The following is an 18,603-nucleotide window of genomic DNA, read 5'->3' on the forward strand; positions in this document are numbered from 1 at the left end:
GGGTCAATTAATTCAAGTTAAAGGTCGAGTCAACTTCGGGTCGGGTCATCTCAGGTCGGGTCGTTTTGGGTTGGGTCATTTCGGTTTTCGGGTCTAGGTCGGGTCATTTCCACTTCGGGTCGGGTTGATTCGGGTTTTGGGTCAATTTCGGGTCGCTGATTTTGGGTCGATTTTGGGTCGAGTCATCGGGTTTGGGTCAGGATTGCCAGGTCTACTTCTTACAATGTGCAACTGTGAGTAGTGTTTTTTGATCCACATTGGAAAAAAGTTGGAAATGACTTTCAGTTTATAACCCGAGTAGATTACTCTTCTTATTTCCAATTGGTTTTAGGATGAAACCTCGTCGTGAGATCTAACTTGTGGGCTTCTGGACATCTCTCTTGTGTATTTTCCCATCTATTTTTATTTTTGCAATAGTTCCCACTTCTCAATTAGACAAGCATGTAATATTTGGGTCAATCTCAAATGTCTCTTGGACCATATCTTGCTAAATCACAAGCATCACCAACCCAAAAATAGTACTTGGTAGTTTTTACAACATCTCCTGAAAATCCATCTCCTGAAAAAGCATCTCCTATTCTCCTTCCATTTCATAGCATCATCAACCGTAAAAAGCTAGAAACAGAATCAAATGGCAACAATGGCGATGATGAAGAAATCATCAATGATAAAATCAATATCAGGTGGGCTTAGAATCGCAGCATCAAGGGCTTATGCATCTCTTGCAGTGGGATCTGACATTGTCTCGGCCGCACCCAATGTTTCTCTCCCTAAGGCTTGCTCCTACGATGAAGGAGTCTCATCCAAATTCGCCACTACACCTTTGCAAGACATTTTCAAGGTTCATTTTTACCCCCAATTTTGTTATCTTTTCAATTTCAATTTCTAATAATTAGATGGAAATGTTATTAATTTCAAGAAATTGTTTTTCAGGGGAAGAAAGTTGTCATCTTTGGCGTCCCTGTAAGTCTTCTATGATCATGACTTTTTTTTTGAATAATGTTTTTTGTTTGGATGGTAATTTTTATTATTATTATCTCGAAAATTTAATTCCTTTTGCTTAAATTGAAAAATTGTATCCAATTTTTAGCTATGATTATTATTCCCTCCATCTCTTTTATGTTGTTCCTGTTTGGGATTTTTTTTTTTTTTTTTTTCCAATGAGGAAATTGAAATACTTTGTTATGGAAGTTGGAAGAATAATAGTATTGAATATTGATGAAAATTTAAAACGGAACAAAAAAGAAAAGGCATTAATGAATATAAGTGGCAATTGAGGATTTAAAGTTTTAAACAAAGAAAGAGAAGGGTAGTTGAAGATTAAATTAATGGTAGCACAATCTCTTTGTGCAGAATGAGAGAAGTATATGTAGGTGTAACTGTGTAAGAACACCTCACTTACATCAACTTTTGTGTGGCTGGCCACACCGTGTGGCAGGCAAACACACGAGTAACCTCCTGACTAGGTAACCCTTGACCGACTAAGTAACCCTTGACCAACTGACCGAGTAACCCCTAACCGAGTGAGTAACCCTAACTGACCAAGTAACCCCGACCATTCTTTCCAAAAAAAAAAAAAAATGTGGCTGGCCACATGGTGTGGCTAGCCATATATGAAAGTTTATGTTCTTGTTATGGTATCATATCAAAACAAAATGTCTTCGTAAAGATTGGTTTTTTTTGGCAACAACTGCAATTTAATTTCTACAAAGTACCTAATGCTGAATAAACTTTCTTCAAACGAGTGTGGTTATATTGGGATAAGGGTGATTTAACTCAAGTAATAAAAGATTTACGGTAATCCAATGTAAACAATCAAGGACCTTATTGTTGTAGTATAACTCAACCTTGAGAATGGCTTGTTCTTGGGATTAAGTAATCCTTTTTTGAGCTACTGAGTTATAATGTACATTTGAAACTTATAAATTCCAAAGCTTCGTGTTAAATGTAAAGAAAAGAAAAGGTTTTTCTATTGATGGTATCAACAAGGGGGAGTAGGAGACTACAGACTGTATGAAGAATGATGTTTTGGCATGAGAAATTGAGAATTTAGCAATGATACCAACTTAAGGATGTGTCCCTCTATTTTGAACAACTTTGCCTAATCTAAATGCCTATAGGAAAAGGTGAAATCAATGGTGCTTCTGATTTTCTCACTTATATACTTAGTGAATCTTGATACTTGCTCTGAATAGTTATCTTTATTCTGTTACAAGTATGATGGCCATTTGTCAAGGTAAAACTCTTCTAGTCTATTTAACATACAAAGGTGTGATGAGTGGTTGGATTTGGTGTTTTGGTCCTGTTTTAGATACTTGATGGTGTTTTTCAATAGAAAATGGTAGATAATGTTTTCAATAAAAAATGGTGGAAAGTAGTTTAGGGGACCAGCAACTCTAAGAGTGCTTCTTTTCTTTTTTTCTAGTCCGTCTTCCTTTGCTAATGTCATGTTAAGGGTGGTACAATTGTGCGATATTAGGAGTCTGGCAACAATGGCGGAACCAAGAATTTTTGATCTGGGAGAGGGGGGTTTTAGGATTTTTTTTTTTATCTCTCTTTATTGCTGCAAAGAAGACTGTAAAAGAGCTCGTGTTATTTTTCAAGGTTTACATTTTTTTTTTCTTACTTATTTTTTTTGGAGTGATATTTTAGTGTCTATTATAATGAAGGATATTTTTCAATAAAAACTTATAAATTGAGATGTATATTATTTTGTTCAATACTTCATGAGTAATTTTTTTTTAACTTGCAACACTACTCATTTCACCCTGCCAATACATTATTTCGATCACTAATATTTTTAGTGGACTTTATAAATAGTATAAAGTTAAAGTGGAGTTAATCAATGGTGTAAAAGCCAAAGTGATGCAAGGTAATTAAAAAAAAAAAAAAAAAAAAAAAAAAAAAACGGAGGAAGCATTTTGTAATTAGTTACCAAAATCGTTTGTATAAATCTGTGTTTTTAAAGTTGTAGTCCTACAACAATAGCAACAAAAAGGAAACAAAACTAACGTTATGAAAAAAATCTGAATATTAACGTTATGAAAAAAATCAGTTCACACTAGATCTAGATAGTTAGGATTACTATAAATAAATAAAAAAAAAAAAAAAAAGGAAACAAAAGAAGGTAACTTAAATGAAAGATGTAAATCATAATAAAAAGAAGACTTGTTGTCCGAACAAGCAATCTCACTCTCCATATGACCTATGTGCCTTTAAGTATACCATCACTCATCCAAAACAAGTTATGGAAACTCACCGTATTAAGTTGCAATTAAGGGGGTGACACCCCTCTTTTTTCACCCTTGTGTGGCAATTCTAACATGTTCCAGGGTTAATTCCAGGGTGCGTTTACTGGAGTTTGTTCTGCTCAACATGTTCCCAGCTACAAGACTAACGTTGACAAATTCAAAGCTAAAGGGATTGAATCTATAGTTTGTGTTTCCGTAAATGATCCTTATGTGATGAATGGATGGGCTGAGAAACTAGAAGCAAAAGATGCTGTAAGTTTTCTTGCAAGTCTTATGTGTTGTGTTGTTATGTAGTAATGGTTCGGAATTTATATGATGCTGTTTGTACAATACAAAATTTATGATCTATGCCCATGTTTAATGACCCTATTATAGAAAATTAACCATGGATGTTGTGTTGTTATGTAGTAATGGTTCTGAATATGATGCTGTTTGTACAATACAAAATTTATGATCTATGCCCATGTTTAATGACCCTATTATAGAAAATTAACCATGGATGTTTAAGCATGAAGTGCTATGGCAATTTGGAAAGAAGCTTAAGGCTTCAAACTCGGTGTTCCTTCCAATTTTTCTTGGACTTGGGCACTTGCTTTAGAAGTACATTGATGCAATATTTAACTATATTATGAAAATAATTCATGTTTTTGGTACAAATTGAAATGTTGAGTGTCCAAATGCATGTTGGAATGTTGAATTGAAGTTTGGAGTCTTTGGACAGGAGCACTTGAGGTGAAGTGAGTAGTTTGATTCTTATTAATACGATTATCGTTGGTTCCCATTATAATCCCTCTGGTTCAGATTACTCACATAATTTTGAATTTTTACACTATTCACACATCCACTTTGACCATCCTTTTTATTTTATTTATTTTATTTTTTTTAAACTAATTTGTGAAAACAAAAGTGTTTTTATGTTAGTAGATGTTGAACTTATCTTAATGTATAATTTAAAAAAACAAAAAAAACCTATTTATATATCAATAGATGATTACTGAAATTGATAGTTAAAGTTATGCATTAGCGAGCATCTCCGGGGTAGTTATTTACTAGTTTTTGATCTTAGCCAGGCTTAGGATATGTTTATAAGTGAAATTCAATTTAAACTTTTGCTTACAATTTGAATATTCAGATTTTTTTTCATAATTTTTGAATATATAGATTTTAAATATGTGTGACTAATTCAAGATTTACACATACTTTGTATTTATATAAAATCATTCTTGGAAAATTATCTAAGAGTTACTATGAATAAAAATTCCCTGTAAAGAATTTAGTTTTGGAGGGAAACCAGTGCATAAAGTCATGGTACACATCCTCTTTGTTTTTATATAGGAAAAATTGAAAAGAATAATCCCACCTTTGCTTAACCTGCTCAAAACAAGTCAAGCTTTGGAAATTCTGGGAACAAGCCAACCTTTGCCCCCTATTTTCTCAAAACAATCCTTTTACCGGGTTTTTAAAATTATTAACTGGTTTTAGAAGGTGACTTGCCACATGTCACCTTCTAATTGGTTTTTATCTTAAAAGAATTATTTTGGAATTTTTTTTTTTGAAAAAATAACCAACCCTCTGCTCTCCTTTCTTGTTCCCCTTCCTCGATCCTACTGAACCAGCTCCTTCTCACCGCCGTTGCGCCGCTACTTTCTCCTCTCGCAAATTTTTTTAGATCCGGTGGTTTGGGATGTTTTTGGTGATGGCTGGGGTTGATTTTCGTAAGGTAAAGGTTGTTTATGGGGATGAATAAAGAGGTTTTAGGGGTGGATGAAGCTTTCAAGCTTTCATTGCTTCCTTATTCTTGTAAATCAGATTTTGTAGGATTTTCAATTAATTAAACTGCATTAGCATGAAAAATTGAATGATTTTGGTCCATTTGTTAGGTTAGATTTTTGAATCAGATTTTTGGGTTGTTTTGGGTTTTAAGGTGGTTTCAGTAGTGGGGTTTTGGGTTATAAGGTGGTTTCGAACTTTGGGGTTTCGGGTTTTAGGGAAGTTTCGGGGTAGGGGAGTAGGAAAGGGTGGTTTCTTGGGAGGGGAAGTGAAGTGTGGTGGTTTCGGGTAAGGACGTCGGTGGTTTCGGGTCGAGCGAAGGTCAATTTGGTTCTTTGGTTCTTGGGTAGTGCCGGTGGTGTTTTCCAAGGTGGTTTCCACAGAGGAGGGTGGTGAGTGGGAGGATAAAGATTAAAGGAATATTTTTTTTTTTTTTTTTTTTTAAAAAAAAAAAAAAAAAATTAACCTGTTAAATAGGTAGTAGGTAAAAAGGCTTGTTCCCAGAATTTTCAAAGCTTGACTTGTTTTGAGCAGATTGAGCAAAGGAGCGATTATTCTTTTCAATTTTTCCTTTTATATATAGTGTACTGTAATGATGCTTGAATTTTATGTTAGCAATTCTCTAAATCTAGTGAGGAATGAGGATGAAATCTTCATGATTCACTATAATGTTTGTGCCAGTGTTACAAGGTTCGCGGGACGTAGGCCCGAACCGCGACCTGGTTCGTTCGTACCGGAATGCGGTACAGACGCGACTCGACTCAGGTGGTCGCTGGAGTCCACGAACCGATTTCATAGCTTGGAAGTTGAACTTTTCTTCCGCAGATCTGTGTATTCATGGATTTAGTTTCATATTTATGCAATTTTAGATTAAAAATTTGTTGATATATGAAGATTATGGTAGAGGATGGAAGGTTTTTATTTTATTTTTCCCATTGAAGATGATCGGTCTTTTTTTTTCTTTAATCTACTATTTAGTCTATTTTTATGTAGTATGGCGGCTAGGGTTTATTATTGTTGAATGGGCTTTGAGCCTTTGACCTACAACAATAATTTGGGCCTATTCTATTGGTTAATAAAAATATAATATTAAATTTTTTTTCGTACCCAATCGTTCCGGATCCACAAAGAGTAACGTTTTACATATACGTTTCTGTACCACGTTTCGAATCGAACCCTTTACCTTGTAACTTTGGTTTGTGCTTTTAATTTGATATGATGGAAGCCAGTGGCAAACATTCATTGTGTTTCTTTCATTTAGGAGTCATTGCATCATGCTCAATCCTTACCCAATGGTCCCAACTTAGGTGGGGTCATGTTCATGTTGATGTTTATAGGCACACATCTTACTATCATGTCCCATGAATTACTAGCATGTTGATTTTCTCTCCTTCTAGCACCACCATGTATGTCTACCATCATTTTTACAATCTAAAATCATATAATTTATCATGATTGTCAAACAATGTGGGATAAGTTAGGGGTATTCTTGTCTTATTTTTGGTTGATGATGGGAATTCGTCCTTCGTTTGTTGTTACCACTTTCCCACCATTAATGATAAATCTCTTGAAAATTAACGGTTGGGAGAATAGTACCTTGAAAGTGAACAAAAAATAACTAGTTTAAATAATTTGGGTAAATTACATGAGCCAATATCAAAGGTGAATTGAGAAAAATATTAGCGTTCAAGCAACAATTTTTGGGTTTGTGTGAAGTTTTAATGGTTAAAATTGGTACAAAAAAGAGTTTGATTGGAAAGAGAAGAATGCTGAAGAGAGATTGTAAAGAATAGATGCATCCTTTTATGGCTAAAACTTTGGAAGAAATGAAAAAGGTGAAGATGGAAATAAAGTTATGAAGCTAGGTGGTTTCATAGTGCAGAACTAGATGAAGAAGATAAAAGTAGTGTTTTGGAGAAAAACAAGAGTGCAATTAGAAGAAAAGGCTATCACGTGGTTGGCACACGCGGGTCAATGTTGGGGAATTTGCTTACCGGGTCACAAAAATGGAACGAAATCGGATAGATTAAACACTTCAAGGCGTGAACAAGATCACTTTCCCAATATAATATTTCGACCCTTATTATACACACCGGGTATCACGAAATTATTAAGAGATATAACGAAGACAATCATAATAATGTGTAGTATGCTTGTGGTCTAATGTAAGTAAAATTTGAGTAATTATGATGATGAAAATTGGAGTTTGCAAATTAGTTTCAAGAGAAAAATAATAAATTGATTTTTTCTTGAATTAATTTTCATCATATGTTTCCAAACATATATATATATCAAAGCAAATAAACAAGCCAACAAAGAAGATAACCGTCACTCAATGCACAACCTGCGTTCGACCGGGCGACAGTTTGCCCTACCTGTGATACTCAAACTCTCACGGACCTGGGTGGTGATGGCCTTATCAGGTGTGAAACCCAATTTAGAAAAATCATCCTCGTGCCCGGCAATAATTAAACAAGTTCCCAAATTGAACTTTACCTTTGATGATTAAACAAGTTCCCAATTGTCAAAAAAGAAAGTTAATCTTATTGAACTTAAGACCTAATGTCTTATTGGGTGTTAAGTTAAGGCTCCTTCATTGGTAATTGGCTCTAATCCCAAATTGATTGCCATCCTATTATTCACATCTCTAGCCAATGCCTTTGTGCGGCTAGATTGAAATTTGTTCGAACATAATTAATAGTGATCACACTATTCTTGATAAGCCCTTGGATGTAACTATGCCTCACTCCAATATGCCTCGACTTACCATTATACACTTGTCTAGGTGCCTTAGCTAAAGTAGCATTATTATCGCAACGTATCACAATTAACGATATTGGCTTTTGTAACAAAGGAATCTCATGCATTAAATCCCTTAACCATTCTGCTTCTTTACCAGCGGAATGTAATGCTATGAACTCCGATGTCATTGTAGAATCCGCAATGCAAGTTTGCTTCTTAGATGTCCATAAAATGGCACCTCCCTCATATAGGAATGCCCATCCACTCGTTGATGAATGATCTCTATTTGAGATCCAACTTGCATATGAATATCCTTCGACAACCACCGAAGGATACCCACTATAGCTCAAACCATAATCCTTGGTTTTCTTCAAGTACTTCAACAAACAACGAACCGCTTGTCAATGTAGCATACTAGGATTATGTCACCGTCACTTTTGGGTCGACCTAGGCAAGGCCGTCGACTACCCCGCATAGGCGCGCAAGGCCTTCGGGATCCTACTTGTCCACACGAGCAAGTGCACGCTCGATTCGAGAAGAACGTGTCAAGTGAGGCTAGAGTAGCTCACTACCATGTCTAAGGCTTTAGGTTATCAGGGATGACCCCCCGAGTGCTTAGACCATGGTGCTAGCAAAGCCTTCGTCAGCTAGGCCCAAGGCCTATGGCTAGCATGCACGTCCGCGCACTAAAAGAAATTCGGAGTGTTTGGTTGAGCAAAACTCCATAACAACCTTTGATACTTATTAAGGGGACTTATTAGGACCCTAATAGATCATACATGGCCATAGGGCCAAGGTTGGGTTCAAGGATCGGGCTTGAGAGCCCATTATTGTGTTATCGTCAGTTGGGTGTTCACTAGTATTTCATGGCTAGATCAAAATAAAGCTATCTAGGGGGCGAGTGCTCACTCAAGGGTCAGGGGCTGACTTAAGGGTGGCCTTAGGGATAGGGGCCTTGGGCATAGTCTTGGACATAGGATGGCTTATGGGGACTATAGCACACTTGGATGGCTATGGTGGACACTCGATAAGACAAACAGACTCGGTAGTCCCGACTAGGGCAGGTGCGGGGCGATTAACAAGGGTTTGGGGCTTAGTACGGGCATGCTAGATAAGTGGTGCGTGGTTTGGCTAAGGGATGCTATTTGGATCATGTGAAGGTGTCTCTACGGTCCACTAATGTAATGGAGACCGTAGTGGCTCGGCATAGAGGAACAAGTGCGGACCGCATGGTTCAAAAACTCGGCCGTACCGTCGCGAATCGGCCGAGATGTAACGGAATTTCAACTCACTGTTCCGATATTTACCGAGTGAGCATGTTTTTAAAAACCCTGCGATATCGGCCGATACGACCGTTTTGATACAAATCGCGGACGCATCACACGTTACCAGCAGAAAATCGATGAAAAAAAATCCAGAATTTAAGCTTTTTCGGAATTTTCACCACATTTTCGACGAGGTTTATGATTTCTCCATGAAAGCCGATCACTTTCGCGGCAAGTCACTGTTTGAATAAAAGAGTTTTCTTTTAAAAATATTTAAAATGGGTCTAACAGTTGGAAGTTACTAGTGGAACATTACTTTTCCTTTGAGACTTTAACTTTAACCTTCACCGGCTGACCCCACCACCTTTTCTATTCCCCTCTTCTTTTATTTTTTTTTTCCACGTGACTACATCACCCCTTACTTTCACTTTTTCAATTATTTTAAATTATTTAAAAACCCGATTTTCTATTAAGGAGTACTTTTTTTTTTTTTTTTGTCTTTTCTGAAGCATTTCAATTACTATTTTCATAGTGGAATACAAACTACAAACTTACAAAGAATATAACATTTTTATAAATTATGAAAAAAAAAACTTAGATATTAAAATTAAAATTCGTGCTGTGTCAACAGCGATGCGTTCGCGATCAACGCATCAATTCCGTTACCGAATTACAGATACCGTTTCCGCGATCGCGACCGAATCCGCATTTTCGAACCATGGCGGACCGGGCCAACGATGACCATGGTTCCTTTGGGGGAACCATGGGCTTGCGTGGCTATGTGCTGGATGCTAAGGAAAAGTCTTGGCTTGATGATTGGTCTAACTAAAGCTTCCCTTAGTAGACTATTTAGTAGGGACTCCTTTACGGTTATGCTTAGTCATCGTGGTTGCATGCGGTTGCCTTGAATTTAGGGATTGGCTAAGTAGTGGGGCTAGTGGGCGGTTGAGGTAACCACCCATGTTACACCACTCTCCCTAAATTGTCGGGATGGTTATGCCGAGGTGGCACGTGGCTAAGTATGGGTCCTAAATTATAGGACCATGTTGTTGGTGGGTTGACTAACGGTTATCTTGATTGTGTCTTTGACCGAGGTCAAACGGGAACGCGGTTAAGCCACTACGGGGGCGGTTCCTATAAAATAGGAGCACCAGAGTAGTGGGGTGTGGCCAAGTACGTGGGTAGTTATTCATAAAGAATAATGCCACATCATGTGGAAGTTACACCACTCACTTAGTGGTTCCTAAAAAATAGGAACACTAAGGGAGTGGGCGGTTACTCAGGCACTTGAGTGCCACATATGCACACTGATGCATGCCTCCTAAAATATAGGAGCATGGCATAGTGGGGCTTGGCGGTTACCAAGCAGTTGAGAGAATAATGTAGGACGTGGGTAACTCCCTTGACACGTAGACAAGTCCAAATTCATCCAAGTAACCAAGCAAGTGGTGGGCAGTTACTAGATCATGGGTGTAGTGGGCAGTTATCCTATGTGACTGGCTGTAGTCAGTGCCTATGAATAGGCCAAGGCATTAATTTGCTTGGCATCGAATTTAGGAGCTCTAGAGAGAGATTCTAGAGAGATACACTCCTTGTAATTTGTAATCCACGAAAATAATAAAGTGTTTACATTGTTTTTGCCTTGTCTCTTGCTTGTGTGCGTATATTCTTTGTTACTTGAGTGTTAGGCTGGTTTAGGCTCGGTCTAGACTCCATCACAAGAACCTCCTAAGTTCCTAACTTAGAAAAGAAAAACTAGTTCACAAAATATCCCGTGACAGATTACTAGTGAACCAAAAGAGATATCCGGCCTAGTATTTGTCATGGCATGCATCAAACATCCTATAACTCTAGTATCTTTCAGTTGTGAAACTGCATTACCTTCATTGGGTATCAACTTTATGCTAGGTAGGTGTTTAATAAAGAAAGGTCGAACTTTCTCTTAACATTGAATTTCTAGAGCACTTTCTCAATGTAATGAGATTTTGACAAGATCAACTTCCTTTTCTCTCTTTATTCTTATGCCTAAGATGACATCCACTTCTCCCATATCTTTCATGGAAAACTGAGAACTAAGGAAGGATTTTGTCATTTCAACTTGTGACAAATCCATTCTAAAGATCAACATGTCAACTAAATATAGACAAATTATGACACCTTGTTCGTTGTCATCAAATTTGCTATACACACATTTCTCAAAATTGTTCAATTTAAAACCACTAGACAACACAACCTCGTCAAACTTTTGATGTCATTGCTTAGGTGCTTGTTTTAGCCCATATAGTAATTTAATAAACTTGCAAACGTTTTGCTCTTGGCCTTTCACCACAAACCCTTCTGGTTGTCGCATATAAACCTCTTATTCTAGATCTCTATTCAAGAACGCTGTCTTGACATCCATTTAATGGATCACTAGATTCTTAATTGCCGCAAGTGCAATCAACAATCTAATAGTTAGTTGAGATTCTAGCTACCTTTGCATATGCATCAAAATAATCGATACCAGGCTTTTGTGTAAAACCTTGTGCCATTAACCGAGCTTTGAACTTTTTAACAGTTCCATCAATCCTCAATTTCTTTTTAAAGATCCATTTGCACCCTATTGGTTTAAAATTAGGCGGTAAATTGCCTAACACCCAAGTGTTGTTTCTCATGATGGATTCCATCTCATCATTAATTGCTTATTTCCAAAATGGAGCATCCCGAGACTTTATATAGCCTCTTCATAAGTTAAAGGATCATCTTCCACATTAAAAATCATCCCTTGATTTTTCAACCAAGTACACGTGAAAATCCGGGCTAAAGGATTTTTCTTTTCTTGCCCTTTTACTTATCCTAGGTTGTGATGATGATGTAGATGCCTCCTTTAAATGAGTTTGGTCATCTACCTCTCAATCAATTAAAACTTGATCAAAATTTTAAGCTTCGGTATTTGGAGTAACATCCTTTGGTCTAGGAATTGAAGAAAATCTATTTTCATCAAACAATGCATCCTAGACTCTATGGTGGTATGAACCGACCAATAGCCATTTTGCTTTATTGCATAGAGCTTATAGGATTTGCTATGTTCCGCATATCTTATAAAAATGCATTCCGCTCCTTTTTCACCTAACTTTTTAAGTTTAGGCTCCAACACTTTTATAATTGCCCTACAGCCCCAAACTTTGAGATGACTCAAGTTTGGTTTCCTTTTATGCTATAGCTCATATGGGGTAACATCCTTCCTTTTCATGGGAACACTATTTAATACGTATCAAGCCGTTAAAACAGCTTCCCTTTTATACTATAGCTCATGTGGGGTAACATCTTTCCCTTTCACGGGAACACGATTTAATACGTAACAAGCCGTTAAAACGGCTTCACCCCTAAATCCATCACTTAAACCCGAATAGGACACATAGAATTAACCATTTTTTCTAGTATCTTATTCTTCCTTTCCTCTATACCATTTTATTGTGTTGTATATGCTGCGGTAGTTTCATGTACTAAACCTATAGATTGGAAATAACTTGGATTATAGTATTCACCTCTTTTATCGGTTCTTAAGCTTTTGATCTTTCTATTAGTTTGTAATTCTACTTCACTTTTGTTGATTTTAAATTTGTTTAGGGCTTCATCTTAAGAAAATAACTAATAAACATAACAAAATCTTGAAAAATTATCAATAAATGTTACCAAATATTTCTTATTCCTTAAAGCTTTATTGTGGAAATCACATAAGTCACTATGCACTAAATTAAGCAAGGAATTATTTTTGTCAACAACATTAAGAATTGGTTTCCTTGTGATTTTTGTTAACATGCATGTCTTGCACTTCTCTAACATGGGTATCAAATCATGCTTAAACATAACATATAACTTTTTATAAGGAACATGACCAAGTCTTAAATGACATAGAGAAGAATTGTCATTAACAACATACACACTATCTTTAAAAGCATTACAAATACTTAACTTAAACATAACGCCACACAAATATTCAAGTCTTACAAATTGACCACCTTTAGACAAAATAAACTTATCCGACTCAAAAACCATTTTAAATCCTAATCGATTCAAGATCGCACCGGATACAAGATTTTTTCTAAGTTCGGGAGCAAACAACACATCTCTTAAAATAAGACATTTGCCCGAACTAAACACTAGCTCAACTTGTCCCTTGCCTAGCACCTTAGCGATAGAGTCATTGCCCATATGAGAATCATTCCAGCATCAACCTCCATGAATGTCATGAATGATCTATCTTTGCATACATGTCTCGATGCGCCCTACCACGAACAATTAGCCCTTACACAATTGATTTTAGAAATCATACACACTAATCCATAAATGAATTAAATGAAATTTGTGCATAAGAGTTACCTTGTTTGTCTTGGGATCGTTTAGCATCGCCTTTCCCACCTTAAGACTTTTTCTTGCCCAATTTCTTTTTCCAGATTGTACAATCCTTCTTAAAATGACCGGGTTTTCCACTAACCCAACAAGCACGTGATTTTTGACCATCACCACTCACTTTAGGCCTTTTGCCCTTTTGTTTGTTTGAGTCATATCCTCTCTTCCTCTCATTGTACTTTCCATCCTCCGCCATGTTAATGGTGGTAGAAATAGGATTTACCTCCTTTAGTCTTTCTTGAATCCAGGTTTCGTTTTCGATCCGAATGTGGGAACTTAATCCCCCAAGATTAATATTATCTTTTCTAAGCTTTAATCTATTCTTAAAATCTTTCCAAGAGGAAGACAATTTGTTTATTATAGAAGACACTATAAAGGTCTCATCAAGATTAATTTCATGTTGCCTAAGACTCTCTAAAATCCTTTGAACCTCGTGATATTATTCCATGACCGGCCTACTAACAACAAACTTATAATTTTTAAATTTACTAACAAGGAATTTCTTGCTAGATGCATCCCGGGCCATATATTTAGACTCTAAGTCATCCCAAAGCATTTTAGCGGAATAATGAAACAAATAAATATCAAACAACTCATTTGACATACCATTAAGGATGTGTCCACGACAAATGTAGTCATCATTCTCCCACTTGTTCCGTTTCCTAGTAGCTCTTAATGTCTCGTTTTCCTCCTCCGGTGGCTTCGGGTTTGTGAGAATAGATGCCACTCCAAACGATTGCAACAGAAGTTGCATCTTTTTTTTTGCCATCTTTAAAAATCTACTCCTTCAAACTTGTCTAATTTTTGAAAGTTTGTTGTCAATTCTTTGACTGTTGTCATCTTTGTAGGAAAATATTACTTTGGATTGTTAGGGAATTAGTTTATCGGATCACAAAAATGGAACGAAATCGGACAAATTATACACTTCGAGGCGTGAACAAGATCACTTTCCCAAAGTAATATTTCGACCCTTATTATACACACCGGGTATCACGAAATTATTAGGAGATTCAACAAATACTATCACAACAATGTGTAGTATGTTTATGATCTAATGTAAGCAAAATTTGAGTAATTATGATGATGAAAATTGGAGTTTGCAAAATGGTTTTGAGAGAAAATTAATAACCTGATTTTTTGTTGAATTAATTTTCATAATATGTTTCATGAACATATATATATCAAAGCAAATAAACAAGCCAACCAAGAAGATTACCGTCACTTAATGCACAACGTAATGGTTCGCCCTACCGGGCGAGTGAGTGCTGTGTAACTCGAACCCTCATGCGCCCGGCTGGGTGGTGGTGGCCCTACCGGGTGGTGAAACCCAATTTCAGAAAAATCATCCTCGCGCCCGGCGCTCAATTTCTTCGCTGCTCTTGCGCCCGGCCGGATGGAGAATTTGCCGTCCTCGTTCACTCGTGCCCTGCCAGGCGTAGCTAGCCCTAACTGGGCTGCTTTCTCTCTTCCCTTTAAACCAAGGTAATTTGCTTCTAGTTCTTGTTTAATCAATATACAATACCATAGCCTAAGTTAATTAATTAAACAACACAATACTCTAAATTATTCAACATTCAATACCGTAAATCTCTTAATCAATGCTGGAAAAGAGAGCAAGGTTTCATCTTACAAAAAAAATTTGTTTGGTTTGAACTTGCCAGAAATTTTTTAAAAGGTTGTTTCTCACAATAAGATCTATATAAAAGGTTGTTTTAACAAATTTTCCAAAATCAATTAAGCTTTATATTCACTATTCTATTAGTATAATTAGCTAGGAGTCTTAATGTCATACGCTACTAACCAACTTCCGACACAAGCACTTCAATGCATTACTTCCAAATGATATTGGTGTCTAGTACATTGATTAGAACCTCACAATGATACTTTTTATCTTTTATTCTATATTTCATGCTATTTCTGCTAAATTTGCTGGATTTTTAATTGTTAGAGTTCTTATGCTGTAAGGTTTCTTTGCTAGCATATGAGTACAGAAAAAGGGCTATAAAAGATTAGTTATAACAGTATTGCTAGATTAGAGTTGCATGATATTCATATGATCTCATTGTATAATTGTTGTTTTCGCTAATTTGAAATTTGGTGGTTAGAAAACCCTCTAATTTACAATGCATACAATTTATCTATATTATATATTAAAAGACGTTCCTAAAGAAGTTTAAGGGCTTGTTTGGGAAATGGCTTTTTCAGCCAGCTTTATTTTAAGCCAAAATGAAAAAGCTACTTGGAGTAGCTTTTGGCTACCTAAGTTACTAATAACATCCAACAGCCAATTTTACTAAACATGTTTTTAGACTAATAAAAAGTCAAACAGCCAACAAAAAAGCTAATACAAACCGCCAGTCAAACCAGCCGACAGCCAGCAGCCAATCGCCAATCAAGGCCTAAGTGTCTCGTGGCGCTCTTCCCATTTAATCTGATTTACACCTCCATGTCTAAAAATATGATTCTTACAAGATTTGAACCTGCAACCTCAAGTTTAAACTCCAACGTGTTAACCATTAAGCTACTACCATATTATATGTCATTTTGTAAAAATTAAATATTAATAAAGATTTTTATTGTGGACAAATTGCAGTAACTCGGGGTATCGCCCGGGCCTAACACTAGTTGAGTTTTGAAAGAGTGTGTTCTAAGTGAGCTAAGCAGGGATGTAATGACATTAGATGAGTGTAGCAGTATTTGCAAAGATGCACATGCTGAACTGGGGATTTAGAGTTTATTAAATAGATGAGTATGTTGAAATGGATGTGTGGAAAAGCCTTAATTGAATAATTGATGGTATTCAAATTGAGGATATTTAAATCAAGGTTGGAGTTTAAAAAGCCTTAATTGACTAATTGATGGTATTCAAATTAAGGATATTTAAATCAAGGTTGGAGTTGAAGTGTTGAGGATAAAAAAAAAGGGCAATCAATTGCATTGGTTTGGACATGTGTGACATCGACTAGTATATGCTGTGGTAAAGAAAGTGGAGAGTTGGGATTATGGGGACTTTAGAAGAAGCCTAGAATGGCCAAAGATGACTTTGATGGGGAGAGTGAATAAGAATAATCTTTGTAGACAAGCAGAAGTTATAAGTTTTTGGTTCATGCAGCCAACCCCATCCTTTTAGGATAAAGACTTTATTGTTGTGCTGGTGGTGGTGATGGTAGCGACTAGTGAGTGTGTTCTTAAAATTCAATTTGTATCTTTTCCGGGTTTCAATGAGTAGGATATGAGGAATTTACCAAAATTCATTGTACTGGTGGATTGAGCTTCCTTTTTTTTGTTTATGATGACGATGATGATGATGATATAATGACGATGATGATTGATGATGATGATGATGACGATGATGATGATGATGATGATGATGATGATTGTGTTCATAGTGGCATGTTACAATCAGTTATTTGTTAATGTTTATTTTCCCAGATTGAATTTTATGGGGACTTTGATGCAAGCTTTCACAAGAGCTTGGACTTGACAATAGACCTCTCTGCTGCTTTGCTTGGATCTCGCTCTCACAGGTAAAAAATCTTTGACTTCTCTCATCCTCCTGATTGTTCATGGGAACTGACAACGGCTTTAAGAAGGTTATTAGCTGACCCACTTTAGTACATTTGCCTTGACTTCCTGTTCTCACTGATCATCTGTGTGTTTTTGTTGTGTACGCGCAGATGGTCAGCTTATGTGGAGGATGGCAAAGTCAAGATTTTTAATGTCGAAAAAGCTCCATCTGAGTTCAAAGTCTCTGGCGGCGATCATATGCTTGCTCAGATCTGAATGTGTTTGGGTTCATCTTGTGCTCTTAAAAGTCTAAAGAAGTTGCAATAATGTAATTATGCAACATTACGTTCTTCCACTGTAACTCAGTAGGACGTTACAAATACAATTTTCTGATGTTGCTTAGTTTGCAGTTTCCCTGTTTGGTTGGTCTGTTTGGGGTAATTTGTTATGAATATGGTCAAAGTTGCCCATTGATCCTCATGTTGCAGGAGATTAATTAGATCTTTCACTTTGATGTGGATAAATTAGTGAGCGCCGAGAGGATCCTTGGCTTGGATCCTTCACTTTGATGTGGATAACTTAGTGATAATTCTGCTCGCTTTGCTAATGCACAGCAATACAGCATAGATGCTCCAATGTTCCATTAATTTCAATGTGTTAGAAATCACCTTTAAAAAGGTAAAATACTATCCAAAATATTAAAAAATTTACCCTAAAATTGGTCAATTTACATTAAAATTATTGTATACTGAGTATACCTAAAAGTTTTTAGGGAGCGATGATTTACTAATGCTTTCATATGCATTTGAAAGTGTAAAAGATCTTGCTAACGATCGCTCCTAACACGTTAAATAATCAATTAAAATATTACTTAAAATGGTACTAATTTTGGAGTGCATGCAAAATCAAGAGTCGATAGTGTATTTAATGTCCATTTCAATTTAAAAGTTCTAATTTTAGCTATTTTATTGGGCATCTCCGATGGTAAGCTAATTGTTTAGCTTGCCATGCCACGTATGATTTTTAACTAATCCTCTTTGTAGCTATTTTGTATCCCAATAGTTAGCTACTAGCTTGTTAATTATATAAACTTGACTTTCTCAATTAGCTTCATAAATTTAATTATTATAATATTTATCTCCAAAAATTTTGGAACTTTTTTTCTCAAGCATTAGTTTGGGCAAGTTAATTGTATTTTATAGCTCCAATGGTCAAGTTAGTAGCTAGAGACTTGAAAATTATTACAAGTAAATCCCTACCTAGTACCTATAATCAATGGAGTTGCTCCAATGCTTCCGGAGCGTTGATTAACCCGCCAATTATAAAATCTATTTCTAGAAAATATCATAGTTGTTAAAACTTCCAAAACCAGTAACGTGCTACCGTAAAAGATTTCCATTTTGAACGTATCAAAAAAGTGACTATAAAGTCTACAAGTGATGCTAATTTAATCTCCACTTGTCAACTGCTTATAGTTTCCATCCATTTAAAGGAATTAACAAATCATTGAATATTGCCTTATTTTGTGAAACCATCTGTTCTTTAACAAACCTCTCAACATTGGTAATGAAATTTCTGTTTTGTCTTTCTCTTAAAAAAAAAAAAAAAAAAAAAAAAAAAAAAAAATTGGTTTCAAGTGTTAGAAATTGCCGTGCATCTTTAGTATTTTATGTTAA

At 36.1% G+C, this 18,603-nt stretch overlaps 1 protein-coding gene across 1 annotated transcript; it reads left to right on the plus strand.

Moving 5' to 3' along the window:
- The first annotated feature begins 461 nt into the window (after positions 1-461).
- On the plus strand, positions 462-17,401 carry LOC145583028 (peroxiredoxin-2F, mitochondrial-like). The gene is made up of 5 exons (XM_081640133.1): positions 462-841; positions 934-963; positions 3,345-3,503; positions 16,853-16,947; positions 17,098-17,401. The coding sequence occupies exons 1-5, from the start codon at positions 632-634 to the stop codon at positions 17,201-17,203; spliced, it is 600 nt and encodes a 199-aa protein (XP_081496259.1). The 5' UTR covers positions 462-631; the 3' UTR covers positions 17,204-17,401.
- The last annotated feature ends 1,202 nt before the right edge of the window (positions 17,402-18,603 follow it).

This window comes from Chenopodium album, chromosome 15, assembly GCF_948465745.1.
Source record: "Chenopodium album chromosome 15, dcCheAlbu1.1, whole genome shotgun sequence".
In the NCBI taxonomy this organism is placed as follows: domain Eukaryota; kingdom Viridiplantae; phylum Streptophyta; class Magnoliopsida; order Caryophyllales; family Amaranthaceae; genus Chenopodium; species Chenopodium album.